Below are 17,303 nucleotides of genomic sequence, written 5' to 3'. Positions count from 1 at the left end.
CCAGGAGTAGGCACGTGTGGTTTACAATAGAGCTTCAACTGCTTATGACACACCAAGACTCTAAAAAAAGCTGATCTCAGTAGTTCAAAAACTAGCTTGTGTTACTCATTACTTTCCTGATAAGACCTTTCATGAGTCATTAATCTTCATCTGGGTCAGATAACATCCAATGTGCTACAGTATTACCATAGATGCCTCTTGCAGCTACACAGAACGACTGGTTTGTGTTGCCAAAAAAAAAACAAACCAACCACGTTCTGCTGTCTGAAAAACAGCTGTGTGCCAAATATTAGTCATTCATTTTTAGACCATTTCCAGTACAGGGAGTTTTTGGATACATTTCCATTTCTAATTGGGAAAATTCCTCAACTTTTTTTTTAAAGGAGACAGTGGTCTGCCGTTCAACAGTGGAAATTAGGGAAGGAAAAAAAAAAAATTAAAAAGCCAAAGCAACGAAACAAAAGCCCCCAGAAAATTAGAGAATGTTTTCCTTCTTTGAACTAAAAGATGTGAAGCTTGCCTTATTGAACCTCTACTGCAGAATAATTTTCATGCAAGATGTATTGGAGTCTGAAGTATTTTCCCTCACTTTTCTGTTTTTATTAGCTATATTCCATTGATTTTGTGATATGTAGGATTCCATGTAAATGTCCATTTTTCTCTAATGAAACTGAATTCTGTAAAACTTCTCTGAATTGGGTTTGAGACTAGAAGATGAGCATAAGTGAAAGAAACTCCTAATTAATTAAGGAAACCCACAATGCAGCATAGTCCAGGTCTAAAAATATCTAGGTGTGTTGTGTAAATATTAGGATTAATTAGAAAGGCTATACTGTGATTTGATTATATATATATAATTTTATATATATATATAAATAATTTTATTTGATTATATATATATAATTTTATATATATATATATATATAAAATACCATTACAAGTAGAGATAAAATGAAGTGACTTAGAAGAATCTGAAAAAGAAATGGCTGGATAATTTAAGTATGTGCATTATGAATGGATGAGATTGATTTAGAAAACATTACTGAGAGACCCAACCTGAAATATGAACAATCTGGCCTTCATGTAGTTTTTCTGACTGAGTTTCTGGTATAATCAAAGCATATACTGTGACATATTAAATTGGAATGAATAGATTTCAAATAGCCACGGAATACATCTATGTCACAGCATTCTGAACAGTGTCTAGGGATGCTGATTTGTGCCATATTTTGAATTTATCTGTTCTCACTGTCGTGCAGAGACAGAAATTCTCTTACCAAACTGCAAAAGAGGAGTATTTATTCATCCATAGTTTGTATTTCTGGCTAGTTTACACAGGAAAGCTAACTGAAAGTAGTAACAAAGTGCTTTCTGGTTTTACTGAGAATGGAGTTTGATCTGAAATGTTCCATTAAGTACAGAAAACTTCCAGGAAAAAAGGAATAGTATGACATTCTTATTGATGGTTTTAGAGGGCCAGAAAGAGCTTGCAAGTGTTGTGTATGAAAACTAATACGTAGATTTGTATGAATTAGTACTATCGTTCATAAAAATGAGGATACTGAGTTGTAAGACGACTGCACAGACTTGTGCCTGCAGAATCACTATTTAAGATAGGCCACTTTGAAAACAGCTTAGTGAATTCACTTTTTTCGTATATGAAAGGATTTTCATTAAAGTCATGTATGTTGGAAGCTCTTCCGCAGTCCTCACAGCATTTTTTTGTATAAGGAGCGTTTTCTGGTGTCCTCTAACATAAATGCAAAAACATTTTATGGTGCTTTAAATAGTTTATGATACCGTTTATTTTTCTGTTTATTTCCAGAAGAGATATGTACCCTTGTAATTGCAGAAACTTTTCCTGAAGATTCGGGACTTTTCACTTGCACAGCAACAAATGAACATGGTTCAGTAACAAGCAGTGCACAACTAACTGTCTGCTCAGGTATGTGATGGATGGAAAGAAGAATTTTTAATCATAGATCGTAGATAATTAATTTACCTGTGAAGTTATCAGTCTCCTTCCTGCGTAGAAAAGGGCTGCTGTAAGACAGGGGTTTTGTGGGCCTCAGAGCAGTCATACAAAGCAAACTGAATGTTTTGATTGGCCCATTTCCTAGTTTAATATCTTTATTCATGTCAAATACAATTTTAAAGTGCCTGCCACAAGCCTGAGATATTTTGAAGCAGTAAGGTTCTGAGGCTAGATGGTAGCAGAGACAGAATGAAAGCCGATGAAGTTATGCTACCAAAGGTGGCATATGCCTTTTGTAAAATAAAAAACTGTGGCAAGATATGTTTAGTTTTGTAATATGCTTACATACATATTGCAGTGGAATGCACTCACCCAGCTGCCATTGCAAACATAGAATCATAGAATAGTTAGGGTTGGAAAGGACCTTAAGATCATCAAGTTCCAACCCCCCTGCCATGGGCAGGCACACCTCGCCCTAAACCATATTACCCAAGGCCTCGTCCAGCCTAGCCTTGGACACTGCCAGGGATGAAGCATTCACAGCCTCCCTGGACAACCTATTCCAGTGCCTCACTACCCTAACAGGAAAGAATTTCCTCCTTACATCCAATCTAAACTTCCCCTGTTTAAATTTTAACCCATTACCCCTTGTCCTACCACTACAGTCCCTAATGAAGAGTCCACCCCCAGCATCCCTGTATGCCCCCTTCAGATACTGGAAGGCTGCTAGGAGGTCTCCACGCAGCCTTCTCTTCTCTGGGCTGAACAGCCCCAACTTTCTCAGCCGATCTTCATACGGGAGGTGCTCCAGTCCCCTGATCATCCTTGAGGCCCTCCTCTGGACTTGTTCCAACAGATCCATGTCCTTTTTATGTTGAGGACACCAGAACTGTACACAATACTCCAAGTTAGGTCTCACGAGAGCAGAATAAAGGGGCAGGATCACCTCCTTCAACCTGTTGGTCACACTCCTTTTGATATGCATACATACATCCTTTGGCATTTTTAAATTATTTGTTCTTAAATGATGCTGAAACTCCAGGAAGAGGAAATGCTGTTTCAGCTGCTGTCGTCAGTGCTTGCCAATCTCACGTAGTGGCTGGATTCCAGAAATAGATTTGGAGGTATCCATAAGGATCCTTATTATGCATTTTGCATGGGGCAAAGTCAGCAAGTGAATAGCCAGTCATGTAACTAATTCATCATAACTTAGCAATGGGAGGTCTAGAAAAACAAGAGCGAAAGAGATTTCACCTTTAACAGACTGAAAATGTAGCATGTATGTACCATGTACCTTGTCTATGACTTGTTGGAGACACATTCTTTTTGATTCCTTTTAGCCAACACAGAAAACTCTACTCATGAATCACTGGCAAGAGAATCCAACAGTGATGATTTCCATCATTTCCCACCACTTCCTCCAGTTGAAATTAGCTCTTTTGAGGTTCCTCCTAAGAAACATACAGAGACACATCAAGCAAACAATACCGAGTTAAGATCTGGTGGGAAGGCTCATCAACTGCAGCTCAATTCATCTGAGGAGAAAACAAATGGTGTCCACCCCATTCATGGAGTAAATGGAATGATTAACAGCAAGCCAAATGGTGATAAATCCATCCCACCTCCAGCTGTCTTGCTTTCACCTACAAAGGAGCCACCACCTGTGCTTGCCAAACCAAAGCTGTGAGTATTTTTTATTGTTTTCTTGTTGGGTTTTTTGTTTCTTATAAACTTGATATTTGTCAAAAGCAAATTTTTCCCTGGAGCCAATTCAGTGTTAGACAATGGACAGTGACCATGTCTGTCCCTTCTGTGATTTATGTCCGAAAGAGCTGAATGCAGGAGAGAACTGTGTTCTTTCTCATACTTCCATGGCAGGGGGGTTGGATCTAGATGATCTTAAGGTCCTTTCCAACCCTAACTGCTCTATGATTCTGTCAAAAGGAAGTCCATATGTATAACACATTCTGTAGAAAGATTTAAGATAAAGTCGCCAAAAATAAGTGGTAGGGCTGTTGCTCTGCACTCTTTATTCCTAGCTGCTGTGTCTGAATGTCACAGCGGCCTGAGATTCTTGCATTCTGTTCCCGTTTCAGTACTGGTTAGTGATCTTTATTCTGAATGGTTCTGGTTTTGTGTAGTCAGTGGATATCCTTTCCAACCCTAACTATTCTTTGATTCTGTGACATGCGGGTGTGTAATGTTTGTATTATTTCTTACATTATGTTTTTATATAACATGTGACTGATTCTACTGTCAGCCAGATTACAATGACTCTTTTATAACTATAAGCTGAAAATTAAAAGCTCAAGGAGAGGAGAGATGTGGAAAAAAACAGTAAATATTTTTACCTAATAATTAGTGATAATACCTTACTTATGCAAGAGTGATCTTACAGTGACTTATAGCTTCATTTGAGCATTGCACAGACTTTTGTTTTCCATCTCCCTCAAGAATTTTTGGAATGTGACAAAGGAAAAGAGATGCTATTTTCTTTTATTTGCACCAATAATTAGAAGGGCTTATTAATCATAAAAATGTGTTAAAAATAAGTATGAAATACGGTCTTCAAGCTTAGCAAGGTTGTTTGCTTAATAACATGTTTTCATAGGATAACTTGCAAACATAAGAATACCTTTCTTGTACCAGTCATGCTGATTTTGAATGCACAAAACCACATGCTTGAGGCAGCAAGCCAACAGCGTTACCTTTCTGTACTTACCGCTTTTTTCTTTCTGTTGCTCTTTGTCATTCTAAGAAGTCTCTGACAATTATAGATGAGAAGGAGGAGTGGGAGAAGTAGAAAGACTGAGTGGTGGAATTAAAAAATATATATGGTGGTGATTGCATTTATGGGAGGGAGGATGCTGAGGATGATGTGTGATGTGGAGTGAGCCAGGTGGTCCTGTACCCAGCACATCTGCTGCTAGATTCATTTGTGAAGAGAGGAAGTAGAATTTCCAGCAGAGCAGCATTTTGCTGCAAATTTCACCTCAAAGCTTGATTTTCCAGAAGCAAAGCTGCCCTAAATGAAGGAAAGAAGGCTATGTAATAGACTTCCTATTGTATAATGTTCAATGCTACTTGTACAAAATTTGTTTTGTACTTAAACATAGAGACATCATATAAATAGAGTTGAACATAGTACATAATGATGTGAGGGGGATGCTATTACTAGAACACTTTCAGTTGCTTATGTCCAAATGGATGACCTTGGAATCCCTAGGGCAATTACACTCGAGTCCTATGTTTTGCCATTAACAACATTGGATGTGCAAGAGCCTGATATTCATTGCAGTCACAGTACATGTTTTGCTTGGCCAAAACCAGTGTGAGTCTGTCCTGCTATCAAAAATGCAAATCTTGCCCTCTGTTCAGGCAAGTATTTTGCTCCCAAGCATACTGGTAGCTTAAGAAAGGGAAAGTGTGCTAACAGGAGGATGAAAAGGAATGTCTGGCTGCAGAGACTTGAAATGAGCTTTCAGTGTTTGGGAAACTGCATCCCAAGTCAAAGCTAATAAAATAGTTGCATTAAAATTAGCTAAGTAGTAAAGTAGCTATCTCAGCCATGAGAGTGGTCCCTCTTGAAGAGAGCTCATCTATGGAGTTTTATCTGTCCATGGAGTATTAGAATTTGATGATAGAAGCAGCATATATTTGCAATGACATAACAGCAAACATGTGTATTGTAACTTTTTTTTTAATTATTTAGACATTTAAAGTAATGTTGGCTGTGTAGAAAGTCTGAAGCTTCAGAATCGCAGTAGTGAGCATTATTTTTGATGAAACCTTACTCTGGTTTTAAATTTCCTGAAGAACCTCTATGCAAACTTATGTTAACTCATAAATTACCTTACAGCTTTATCTGTGAACTCCGTGAAAATAGTTTATTCAGCCAACACTGATAGTAACTGCAAAGATTTGGGAATGATGGACTGTTTTTTGTTTAGTGTTGTTTATTGTTATTGCTGCTGTTATTATTATGTTATTATTGTTGTTGTTACTTTAACTAGAAGGAGAGACTTGAAGTACGGAATACATTTGCACTTTGGCAATGCAGCTGTAACCACCAGCTATAAAATAATGATTTAGCACAATTCAGTCCAGTGCAAGAGCTGCCATGCTACAGGGAGTTACTGTAGTTATTTTCTGGATTGTAGTCCTACAAAATGCTGTTTGTGGTTATAGACACTCAAGTAATCCTTAAGTAATGATATTAGTTGTTGCCTTAGTCTGGTGCTAGGAATATTTAAAACAGATTTTAATGTGATAATATACAGACATTTCTGGGAAAAAAATGTACATAGAATTAACTGGGAAAGCTGTGAAATTTAGAGAACAATAATGTTAAATATGGTTAAAAGGCACAATATTTTATCATGCATTGTCTGCAAGATGAGTTTATGTAGACAAGAGAAGAAGAACTGCTGAACTGAGACCAAAAGCCCTCAGATTTCTGTAATTCAGATCACTGCTGCTGGCACCTATTTGAGGAGATTGAGCTATTAGTGTGCACTGGACTTTTCCAGGCAGTATCGGTATAATGCACAGATGAGCTTTCAGAAGTGTCCCCATAAATGTATAGTATCTTTAGATACTTATAACTTTTTTGACTAATTTTGAGAGGTGAAATACTAATTCCAGCATGTAGCCTATGTGTGAAAGTGCTGCCTTAAACCCCTCTTAATCCTCATTCTGAATGGCTGCAAAAAGGCAGGATGCTGTTCAGTAGAACTGCATGTAATGTGCCCATGGTTTGTTGTTTACTAACAACAAATGATATATAAAAATAGAGGATTTTATGAGGAAAATATACTCAGATATTAGATTGGTATTTGCAGGTAGGAGAGAGAAGAAATTACACAGGTAATAGGATGTTGCAGCTGTAGAGACAGCTCCCTGTTAAAAAAGTATGCAAACACAACCATTGAGAGGACTAGAATAAAAAATATCAGTCTCTTTTCTTCAAATTATAATGGTGCTAAAGCCTGAATCTTCCTACCAATCTTTAAGCTGTTCTATCTTTATATTCTTATGACTGAAAGAGCACTTTTGAAAACATGGTTCTTTTCTATAGAACTGCAAACAATTTAGTCTCCATTTTTCTTGCAAGAAAGATCCAAGTTTGCTGAGAAAGCTAGATTGCCTGTACTTAGTATGTTAAAATATTATGTATAATTATGTAATACTGTATGAAAATGCCCTAATTGAGTTGTATTGAGTCACACCTGCTCTAATGAAGCTGCTTGAACTTGTAGAGATATAAAAATATCCCAGCTCCACCTCAAAATCCTATAACTACTGATTGAATTGATCTGATTTTGCATAGTAATGATCCATTTGCTCCTATTATCCTAAGTTCAGTTTTATGGGACATTTATAATTCTAGAGACTCTCATTTAGACACAGTCACATGAAAATGTGTCAGTAATTTCTTTCATATTCCTCAAAATAGTCACAAATAACTTGAATAATGAAATGATGTGCTGGTTACTCTGCTGTTAAGGGCAGCCTGCTCAGGCAGTAGAATGTCACTTTTTTCCCTAGTTCCTAAGGTTACTTTAATGAAAACCAAAGAAGAGATTGTAACTTGGAATTTTAAATAAAAATAATAAATGGGGGGTTTGTAAGTGTTCTGCTTTCAGTGACTTCAGTTGCCTATTTCAGACCAAGGAATATCATGACACGAAACCAGTAGCAGTTATTGCTGAGAAATTTCCTTTTTACCAATCCCTTTGTTAACAGTGTTAAAGGGTAATCATAAATGACCTGCAAGCCTTTTAAAATCCGCAACAATGGAAGTCTGAATCTCTTTGTAACAATTGATACCAACAACAAAAAAGGTTAAAGGTAAGTGAAAAATGTATTTTCTAGGGCTTTTTCTATCTTCTTTTGGCACTGACATTTTCTGACCTTTATTAGGTGGAGACAAGTAATGGTACACCCTACTTATATAAAAGCTAGTCAGTATTTTAACAGGAAAAGTCAAACATCCTTGAATCAGTTATAAAATACGTGAAATGTGTGTGCCATCAGCACAATATTCACACAGGACTTTGGTGTGTTTTTCAGGTTTTTCTTTTACACTGAAAATATGACATGTTATAGGATTGAGATGTAATATTTTGACTTTTAAAACATTTCTGTTGTTTTTCTTTCCTTCTCACTGCAATAATTGGAAATGATCAAGCAAAGAAAATCCAAGTGTTTGGTTCTTCTAACATGCAGCTTTTCCTGAGAAGTTCTCAGTGTGGTTTGTGGATACAGAGTTCCTGTAGAAATGTTCAAGGTTTCTCTTAGTATCATAGAACAGAGTTCTCAAACTGATTTAAATGCTTGCCTGTGTGCTAATCCTTGCAGACTAATCATCCTATGTCCTTACTCCATATTTACATGGCTTTGAAGAGAACATGTAACCCCATTTGCCTTGGTATTGTTTCATCCCTGACCTCATAATGACCTAGTCTACGCATAATTTTGAAAATGTAAAAATACAATCTTTTGTCAGCTAGAAGGAGAAAGGGAGATGAGAAGTGATACACGGTGTTTTTTGCCCTACTTTTCTTTTGCTCTGCCTCTGTGCAGAAAAATCCATTTTCCAGGACTTCTCACTTTGGCTGTAGCAGGTAGATGCTGAAGCTTCAAAATGAAGACAGGTGGTGTTCATCATTTGTGTTTGGTTTCTCTCTCTAAACTGATTTCTGGTTGCCATAATCTAGTTATAAACTTTTGTAGCTCCTAACAGCTGTCACTTGTGAGCTAAATAGAAAAGAAAAAAAAGCTAAGAAAAAGCTGCATATTTAGTTATTGACCATAAAAAGGTGCGAAAATCATGCTCACTTTTTTACGGAAGTGGGGAAGGGGAAGGCTTTTCATACTTCATATGATAACTGCAACACAAAACAATAATATGCTTATGCAAACAAATATATTTTTTGGTGACTGAAGAATAACTGAAGTCAAACTGATCAGATCTACAAGTTATCAGTTTCTCGTGTGACTGTGAAAACACTAAACTTGTAGGTATATTTCGGAGGTCACAGGTCCCAGAATATGTAAAACATCTGGCGGACACAATGACATATCAGAAAGTAGTTTTACATAAATTTCTTTTGGGTTTCCACTAGCTGTCAGGATTCAGCAAAGATTTGAAGACTGTCTATAAGATTGCAACCTATGAAATAATGTGAAATGTAATGAAGAACGTAACAAAAGTCAGATGAGAAAAACATGTTTGCAAATGAAAGTATAATCAAAATAACCTTTGCTTCATGGACTCTATTCCCCAGTCCTCTATGGGACTGAGTGTCTGTATTTTTGCCTGGTTTATACAGTTGATAAATATCAATCCACTGTAAGTATTCTGATTTGACATCCAGAGAATGATGGCAGCAGCTGAAAAATGTACTCAGGAAAATTGGTAGAATGCCACTAAAATCTGTTTTATATTTTCAGTAACATCTGTCTTCTGCCCTATTAGAGACTTTTACAAATTAATTTACAGAAAATAATTGAAAGATATAACCTGTGTTTAAAAACCAGACATATCTAAAACTGAGTGAAGAAGGTTACAAAGTTAAAATTGCTTGGTGAAGTTCACAACAACTTAAGTATTGGTATTTTTAGTATCTTAGTACTGAAAAGTGACAGATACTTGGTATTCTTTCTCTGTCATTCATTTCATTAAAGTCAGTTCAGTACAAGGGGTAGTAGTTTAGTCAAATCCTGTTGCAATTGTTGATGTATTTCTGCAGTGAAAAATAGCAATAGGAATAAGAGTAATAACAATCCAGAGGAAAAATTTCTCTTGCTTAGATTACTGCATGAAAAATCTTTGGCTTAAGAATTTAGAAAGTGCAATTAATGGAAAGAGTTTCTTTACATTTCTCTTTTTAAAGTACTTTTGTTAAAATAACTTTTAATAGGAAAAAAAAAGACTGGAAGTTGAAGTTACTTTTCTTTCATTCTCTTTCTCACAGTTGCGTTGCTCATGTGCTTTCTTGCTCACGCTTGTTCTTGCCTTCTCTTTCTCTCTCCCCACTTCTTTCATTCTGATGAAAATCTTTCACAGTTCTGGCATATGACCCACTATTAGCGTAAAGTTCATCAGTTCAGGATAAGAACTGTTTTTTGTTAATAGTACTGTCATATTTTCTCAAGGCCTGAAAGGCTTCTTAGCAGAGAAACAGGGAAAACTCAGAGCATGTTTTCCCTTTCAAATACAATAATGTTAGAGTTAATGTAGAAACTCCTTGTCTGTGAGTTCTGATTTATAATGCAACTGTTGCATTCAGATCCCTGCTTGGAGAAAATAAATATTTGGATCATGACAGATGTATAAAATACAGATTAAAGTACTTAAGTTCCCAGGGGGTGAAACCTTGAAGGGGCAGGGTAGAAGTCTGTATTTTTAATTTAAAAATTCATACCAAAGAGGTTTCTTTAAAGAAACCATGGAAAATATTTCTAGTGAACTTACAAGTTCTTCCATGTGTATTAAATGGTTATACTGGTCTGCTTCAATGGTACTGACATAACAAGGCCATTCCTGAAATGACTGTGTTATCAACATAGTTACAGTTTGAATAATTAAGTAGTTTTTTTTGCTGATTTGAGTGGGAATTGTTATATATTTCTCTATTAATCCCAACTATAGTATTCTCCCATAATCGTATTCTTTTTTGATGTTCTGATGTTCACTTTATACAATTTCTCATAACTTCTCTCTATCTTAATACTACGTTTTTAATATATGCCTGTGAAACAGTTAATGTGTTGGCCTTCTAAAATAAATAAATCTGTACTTTCAGCTTTGGAATTGCTTATATTTTGTGGCAATTCTGTAATAATAATAAAAAAACCCATTATATGGCAGCTATAAACTCTACTGCCTTCTTGGAGCTCCCATATAGTAATTAAGACTTTGGTAAAAGGATATCTTACTCTACACTCCATGCAGATCTGGGTATGATCTCAATACATAAACACAAAAGTATACTAGCAGTTCCCATTTCATTGGATACCAAGTGAGACATTGTCTTGTTGATAAACTGACTGTTTCACACAGCAACCTGCCATACAAATGGCAAGCCAATGATAATTTGTGAATGTAGCAGATGTAAGTTTAGCATGCCAAGTCTTGGTTCTAGTTTTAAATATACGTAAATAGAGGTATAAAAATATTAGGAACGTATCTGAATGTGCAAGTGATCTGAGGGATAATACTGAAAATTTCTTACTGATTGCAGAAGGATACTTTGTCATTATGTAGTTTTCTGCTTATGCTGGTGCTAAAGACTGGCCTGGAATCCGGAAGAAAATACTCTTCTGTATTCTCATACATGTGCAATGTATATGCCAAACATTAAAAGAGGGTAAAATATTACGGTAATTTAGCTTAGTTATCTCATGAACTTTCATAAAGTACTTTGCCAGTGAATGCATTCTGCAAGTCCTGTGGTATTTTCCCACCTTTCCTATCTGTACCTGTTTCCTTTTTATATTTCTACCTCAAGCTGATTTCTTAAACTAAGGATTTCTTTTTTTATACATTTATGTTGGCAACTGCAGTCCAGTGTTATTATAATTTTAATCTGGAAGACAATTATGAAAGTAAACAAACTTCACTGATCTTAAAGCCTCTAGAACCCTAATGAGAACCTGCGCTCAAGAGTACTTGAATGCCACCTCTTTCTAGTTCAGCTTCTTTAACATGAACTGGGTAAGCATATCTTGCATTTCTGCAGAATCTTCTCAAGTGTTCAGGAATAGCAATAGGTATGCAAATGGTGATCTGGTTGAAAAACCCAACTTCGTGGCTCAGTAGCAATTTATTTCTCCCTGGTAGCTGAATAAATTGGAGCATCAAGAGCACATGCAGTTCCAAAAGGCAAAGCAGAATGGCATGGATTGCTGCTGTTGTAGTTTAGAGAGAGTTTCATGAATGTCAGGTAGCATGCTGACTTTGAGAAAAATGACTTATTAATGAAAAACTTACAGAGAGAAAGCTCAACGAGCCTCAAGCGACAGCTGCTTCATTGCAGTACTTGGTTTCTGGTTTTGCCTGAAGGATGGAGGTTTTTTTATTTTTTTATTTTCCACCTTTCTGAATTCCATAGTAACATTTTTCTGCTGTGGCCCGTTAAGGGAAAATGCTTTTCATTTTATTAAATATTCAAAACCTACAATACCGAAGCGGCAAGCATTACTGGAAAAGTCTGGTTTTATTTTCTGACAACTGATCGTAATTAATATGCATGTTTGGAGCACTGTTAAAGTTCAGTAAATTTTCATAACTACTTACAGACTAAAATTGTCATTGTAGGTTACACAGAAGTGAGAAGTCCTATAAGTGCTTCATTTTATCTTCTGTTATTATTAATTTCCATGGTATTTTAAATACTTAGGGAAATAGTTGTCATATTGCCTTAGATGTTATTGGCTTGCTAAAATTGCTTAAAATTTTAAGTTGGATACACTTCAACTTTTGTTTACTTTTATAATGCTCGCTGGGAATTAAACTCTTCCTCCCTGAAGTAATACAGGATAAACAGTGTTTTCTGTTAGTAACAGAAATTTACAACTACCCTTTTGGCCCCCTTACTACTCATGTTTACTTAACCCTCCATGCAGTCTAAAATGGACTTCAGTGACATTTGCAGGCTTTGTTATCTAGTATATGCTTGTCTGAGTGAAACTGCCAAGTTAGTCCCTGAAGTCCGAACTATGTGCCTTCAGCTTCCATTAAAACACATAAACATAGTGCTGGTTATCAGCAAACACCACGGAAATGTGTATAAGATACTCCATGTGCATAAACATCCTAGCCACATACATAGCCATGGAGATCATGTAAGAAGTCTCATCCTGGCTTTATCAAAATCAAAGCATATTTTGATGATGTGCCACAGCAGGTGACTGGATGTTCTGTAAAAAACACCTGCCTCAAAACAAAATGTTGAGGGGGGGGGGTGATGTCCCAAACATCCAGAATTGTAAATGTCCAGCCTGACTGTTGCTGTAGTATCAGTAAATACATCTTCTCTTGTTTTCCTAGAGCATGTATTTATGTAGATGAGAAACCAGGAACTGCTAACTTTAATTAAGACAGCAGAGATGTTTAAGCCACTGAGATAAGACTATGGAGTTTTAATGCTGCTCTGTGAACTTTTTGCCTGACCTGTTCACTTTTCGTATATAAATTCTTGTCCCTGGTGGAAGAAAGAGACAAGAGAACTTCACTTTTTCCATCATTAAATCACAGGATTTCATAATTGACTGTAGTTGCAGTAATGTGTTTTATTGGAGAAGGCTACCAACATGAATGTTTGAATTTCATATTGTCCAAACATAATTTGTAATTTTATTACAACATGAAGTGCTAAATACTATTCTCACAATATTCTCAGGTTGAGGAAAATTGGAGGGGAAAATCCCTCTGTCCTTGGTAAGTGTAGAAACAGATAAAACAGCTTACTAGAGATACTTCTGAATTAGCAGCAGCTAACTAAGGTATTGCACAGTATTTTCATGGCTAAGGTAAATATTTCAATTCTAATGATTCTGTGTCTCATTAAGTAAAGCAATGGGTAGTCCAGCTTGTTCTTTCACTCTGGACATTGCATGGCTAGCTGCCATGGCTTCTATAAAAAAGTATGTTACTTGTTCAAGTTTCCATGTTATTTACCATCACATTTGTTGCTGGCAGTGTCTGGCAGGGGATTCTGTATTTTGTCAGCCCTCTTACAGTGGCAGTACTTGCATCTCTTTTAAGGCTCTCTGCTATCAGCTGTAGAGAGAAGACAGTTGTTAAGAAATGTAGGACTGCTATAGGAGAGTCATGTTTTATTCTCATAGAGTGTAATTTCTGACAGGTTATCAGCATACAAATGGTTCTACAGCAGGATGATTTCATGGTTAATACTCAGCTGTGAATTTCATTTCACTTTATCCTGAGTCAGGAATAGAAGTTACCCAACACAGAGTAATATTCTGTGCTGATTAGTAAAGAGGTGTGTTAAATATGCCTGTCAGTTCTCTGATAGTATTAAAAAGAAGAAACTGAAGGAGGCTCTCAATTGCCTTGCCATGTATTGTTCTACTGCTAGAATGAAAAGTAAGTTAATGCTAGCAATTTACTGGCACAAAACATGTGAAAGACAGAACTAAATCATCTTCATTTAGGATATGCAGCTTCTTTTCATAAATTTGTCAAACTGAAACTCAAAAGGTTTGAAAATTTGGATTTAAGACATGCTTTTGAAAATGAGCATGGGAACTTAAAATACTGACAGGTCTTTTGCTTGATTACTGCCTGTACAATCTGCAAGAAATGTTATGGGACATAAAGTATAGTTCATCAAAAGTAGCTAAAGGACAAGGAAAGGGGTTTGGTTTGGTTTGGTTTGGTTTTTAAAGTAAGCATAAAATATATGAGTGGATGAGCTACCCAGGCTTTGATGTAACTGGCTTTTTGTATGAGGTTTGTTCTGCAGTTCTGAGCAGGAGAGAGCCGGCATGTCAAATCCTTTTCCAAACAAGCCTCACTGACTTCTGCCAGAAACCAGCCTTACTAAAGCAAGGCAAAGTTAACCCTTATTTAAGAAAAAAATAGCCTTATGTAATTTGAAAGAAGGAAACATTGAAATTCACTGAAATGATGCTTCTAACGATAGACATGGATTTAGGCCATTAAATAAATGGTGCCATTTTTTAAAAAATGACATAAGACCAATTCAGAACAAACTTTCAAGTCACTAGAACAAGTGGTAATTTCACAAAATATCATTTAACTTTTCTGAAAAAAATATTAAAAATTAGAAATTAATGAATTTTTGTAGTTGACCTCCTATCCCCCAAATTTACTGGTAAAATGTGAGGTAGATGAATGTGTTTATATTCTTTTACTACTACCATGCAATTAATATTGGTATAAGTAATGGCATAAGCAGTAGAACTTAGAAAATACTTTCTTCTCTGTAATAGGTATTGGTATAGTATGTTACATCCTTTCTTTATGGCCAACAAAACTCAGAACAAAAGAACAGCTTTGAAAAATGAAATCTGATCCTTCTAAAAAGGTATGCACTTAGTAAGAACCCCAGCTGAAGCCACATCTAAATCCCAGTTTATACTTAAACAGTGAAACATCAAGCTCTGGACTGCCAAGCCTGATCAGGTGATCTTTGGAGGAAAACATTTAGAATCCATGCTTTGGATAATGATATTCTGCAAAGCTTTACAGACAGACATTAAAATGTAATAACAGATAAGTACTAGTATGATTTTTAGTGTCTTGTGAAACCAGTGACTGGGGATTTGGACAACATAAATGTAACTTATTAAAAGAAATGTTAAGGATAGGAAATAGCTGTTTGTATTCAACTTGTTGCATACCACTTGTATGTTTATGTACTCATGGAATGTTTCAGGAAAACATTGGGAAACTACATCAACATTTTGCCAATGGAAAATGCAATGCAGCATTATTTAAGGACAGAATAGCATTTTTAAGAGTCCAGATTTCAGACAGTAACTTTATCAGCCTTGTATGTAGGCTGTTGGTTGTTGACCTTGCTGAAAATATTTAGCAAGATGAGTTCTCTGTACCCATTTGCTTTTGTACGTGAATTCATATGCTTCTAAACATTGTAATGGGTTCTAATTACTGCCTTTATACCACCTAGTATCCTCCATAAATCAGAATCTATTTCTAGATATGGTCAAAGGATTTGTCATAAGTGGTCAGAAAACAGTCGGTTTACAACCCAACTATTTTACTTCTTCAGTTTGTGGTTAGAAGAAGAGTTATTCACTTGAACTTCAGAAAAAATGAACAAGAGAGAAATATTCTCTCTAAAAAGAGAAGTATTATGAACACAAAATATTGAGTATTCTACCACTGATATAAATGCAAATACAATTCTGAGAAGACAGAGGTATTTTTATAAGTTTTGTTTTAGTAATCAGTGTCAAACTTTGCAAATATCTAGAACATGAACTTTCAGATCCTGATTTTCATTTGCAATTACTTGACTCTGATTTTCTTCGGCTTTACTGGCACATATCCACTTAATACCCTATGTGTGTGTAGCTTCTTGGAAACAAATTTTAAAGCACGGTAATACTGTAGCTTATTTTAGCCAGACATTGAAATGGATTTTGTTCTTATTTGATATTCCAAAATCCTTTTCTTTTTTTGGTTGGAAAGGGATAGACTTCTATAAGACCCTTTGAAATAAGCTATATATGTTAAAATGAAAGTAAGGAGAAGGGGTTTTCAGATACCAGTCATTTAATCTCTTCTGAATATTTGCACAGCATGGTAATTATCAGTAAGTTCCTGAAAGATACTTTGAGTTTGTGCTGGTTGGAGTAGAACCCAGCTAACATTCCTTACCAGTCCTCAGAGCCATGATACTACACACGTCTTCTAGAATGTGGAAATAATAGGGTTATCGAATCCTTTATTTTATGAACAAAAAATATCTAAAATATAAATTGGTTACATCTATGGTTATGATAGTGGGTAAAAGTATATGCATATGTGTGTGTAGATTCTTGTGATAAGCCTTTTAAAAGTTTCCTTCACTTAAATATATTTTCTAGTACTCAAGAGGAAACCTCAGTCTTACCAGTATAATGTATGATAGTCATTGCAAGAGGTATGTGATGTGCTGAGTGTGAGTTCTTTTGTTTTTTTGATATTTACCTGGAAAATACTTTTGCTATCATTTTGGTTTGTTACATTTGGGTTTGTTGTTGTTGCTCTTGTTTTCCTCTTATTTGACAGTTGTGATGAACATACATCCCTGAAGCTGGTCACAGGTTTATTGATGGGAATAAATGATACAGCATACTGCTGCTTCAAGAGCATTAGGATGTTGTTCCCCTCTAATTCTCCACAGATTCACAATTGTTAACAATTAAAATAATTAACGACCTTTCTCTCTTGGCTTCAGTTGCCAAGAACTGTGTACAACTGCACTCAAAATCACTGTCTTCCAGCAGCAGATCTGGGGAACCCACTATCTCTCCACTGGAGTAGACACACTGTCGTTTTGGCTGTATAGTTTATGAATGAGGAGACCTACTAAGCTAAGGCCCAGCAGCCAGACTTGTTCCATAAAACTATCAAGAATCATTATATATTTTTTTCTCCTTTGCTCTAGTACAGGAAAACACTGGTTCCAGACCGAGAGACAGTTAGTTGCTATAATAACTGCACGGGTTGGTTCCATCCTGTATGTAGGAGGAAACTTGAGCATCATTCAGAAGCCTGACACTTCTTTTGACACTTCACATGAGGTTTTCACAGCTCACTTCATTT

General features: G+C 35.9%; 1 protein-coding gene across 1 annotated transcript in view; it reads left to right on the top strand.

Annotated features, from left to right (window-relative positions):
• Positions 1-17,303, top strand: part of PALLD (palladin, cytoskeletal associated protein) — a 193,728-nt gene that overhangs the window by 83,618 nt on the left and 92,807 nt on the right. The window contains exons 9-10 of the mRNA XM_061372892.1: positions 1,826-1,945; positions 3,316-3,658. Coding sequence (XP_061228876.1) covers positions 1,826-1,945; positions 3,316-3,658 — 463 coding nt within the window. The remainder of the gene's footprint in view (positions 1-1,825; positions 1,946-3,315; positions 3,659-17,303) is intronic.

The sequence above is a fragment of the Neopsephotus bourkii genome, unplaced genomic scaffold (genome assembly GCF_033783945.1).
Source record: "Neopsephotus bourkii isolate Nb327-2 ecotype Australia unplaced genomic scaffold, CSIRO-AGI_Nbou_v1 NB_168, whole genome shotgun sequence".
Taxonomy (NCBI): domain Eukaryota; kingdom Metazoa; phylum Chordata; class Aves; order Psittaciformes; family Psittacidae; genus Neopsephotus; species Neopsephotus bourkii.
The sequence above is the reverse complement of the archived record's forward strand: the minus strand, read 5'-3'. Positions and strand labels throughout refer to the sequence as shown.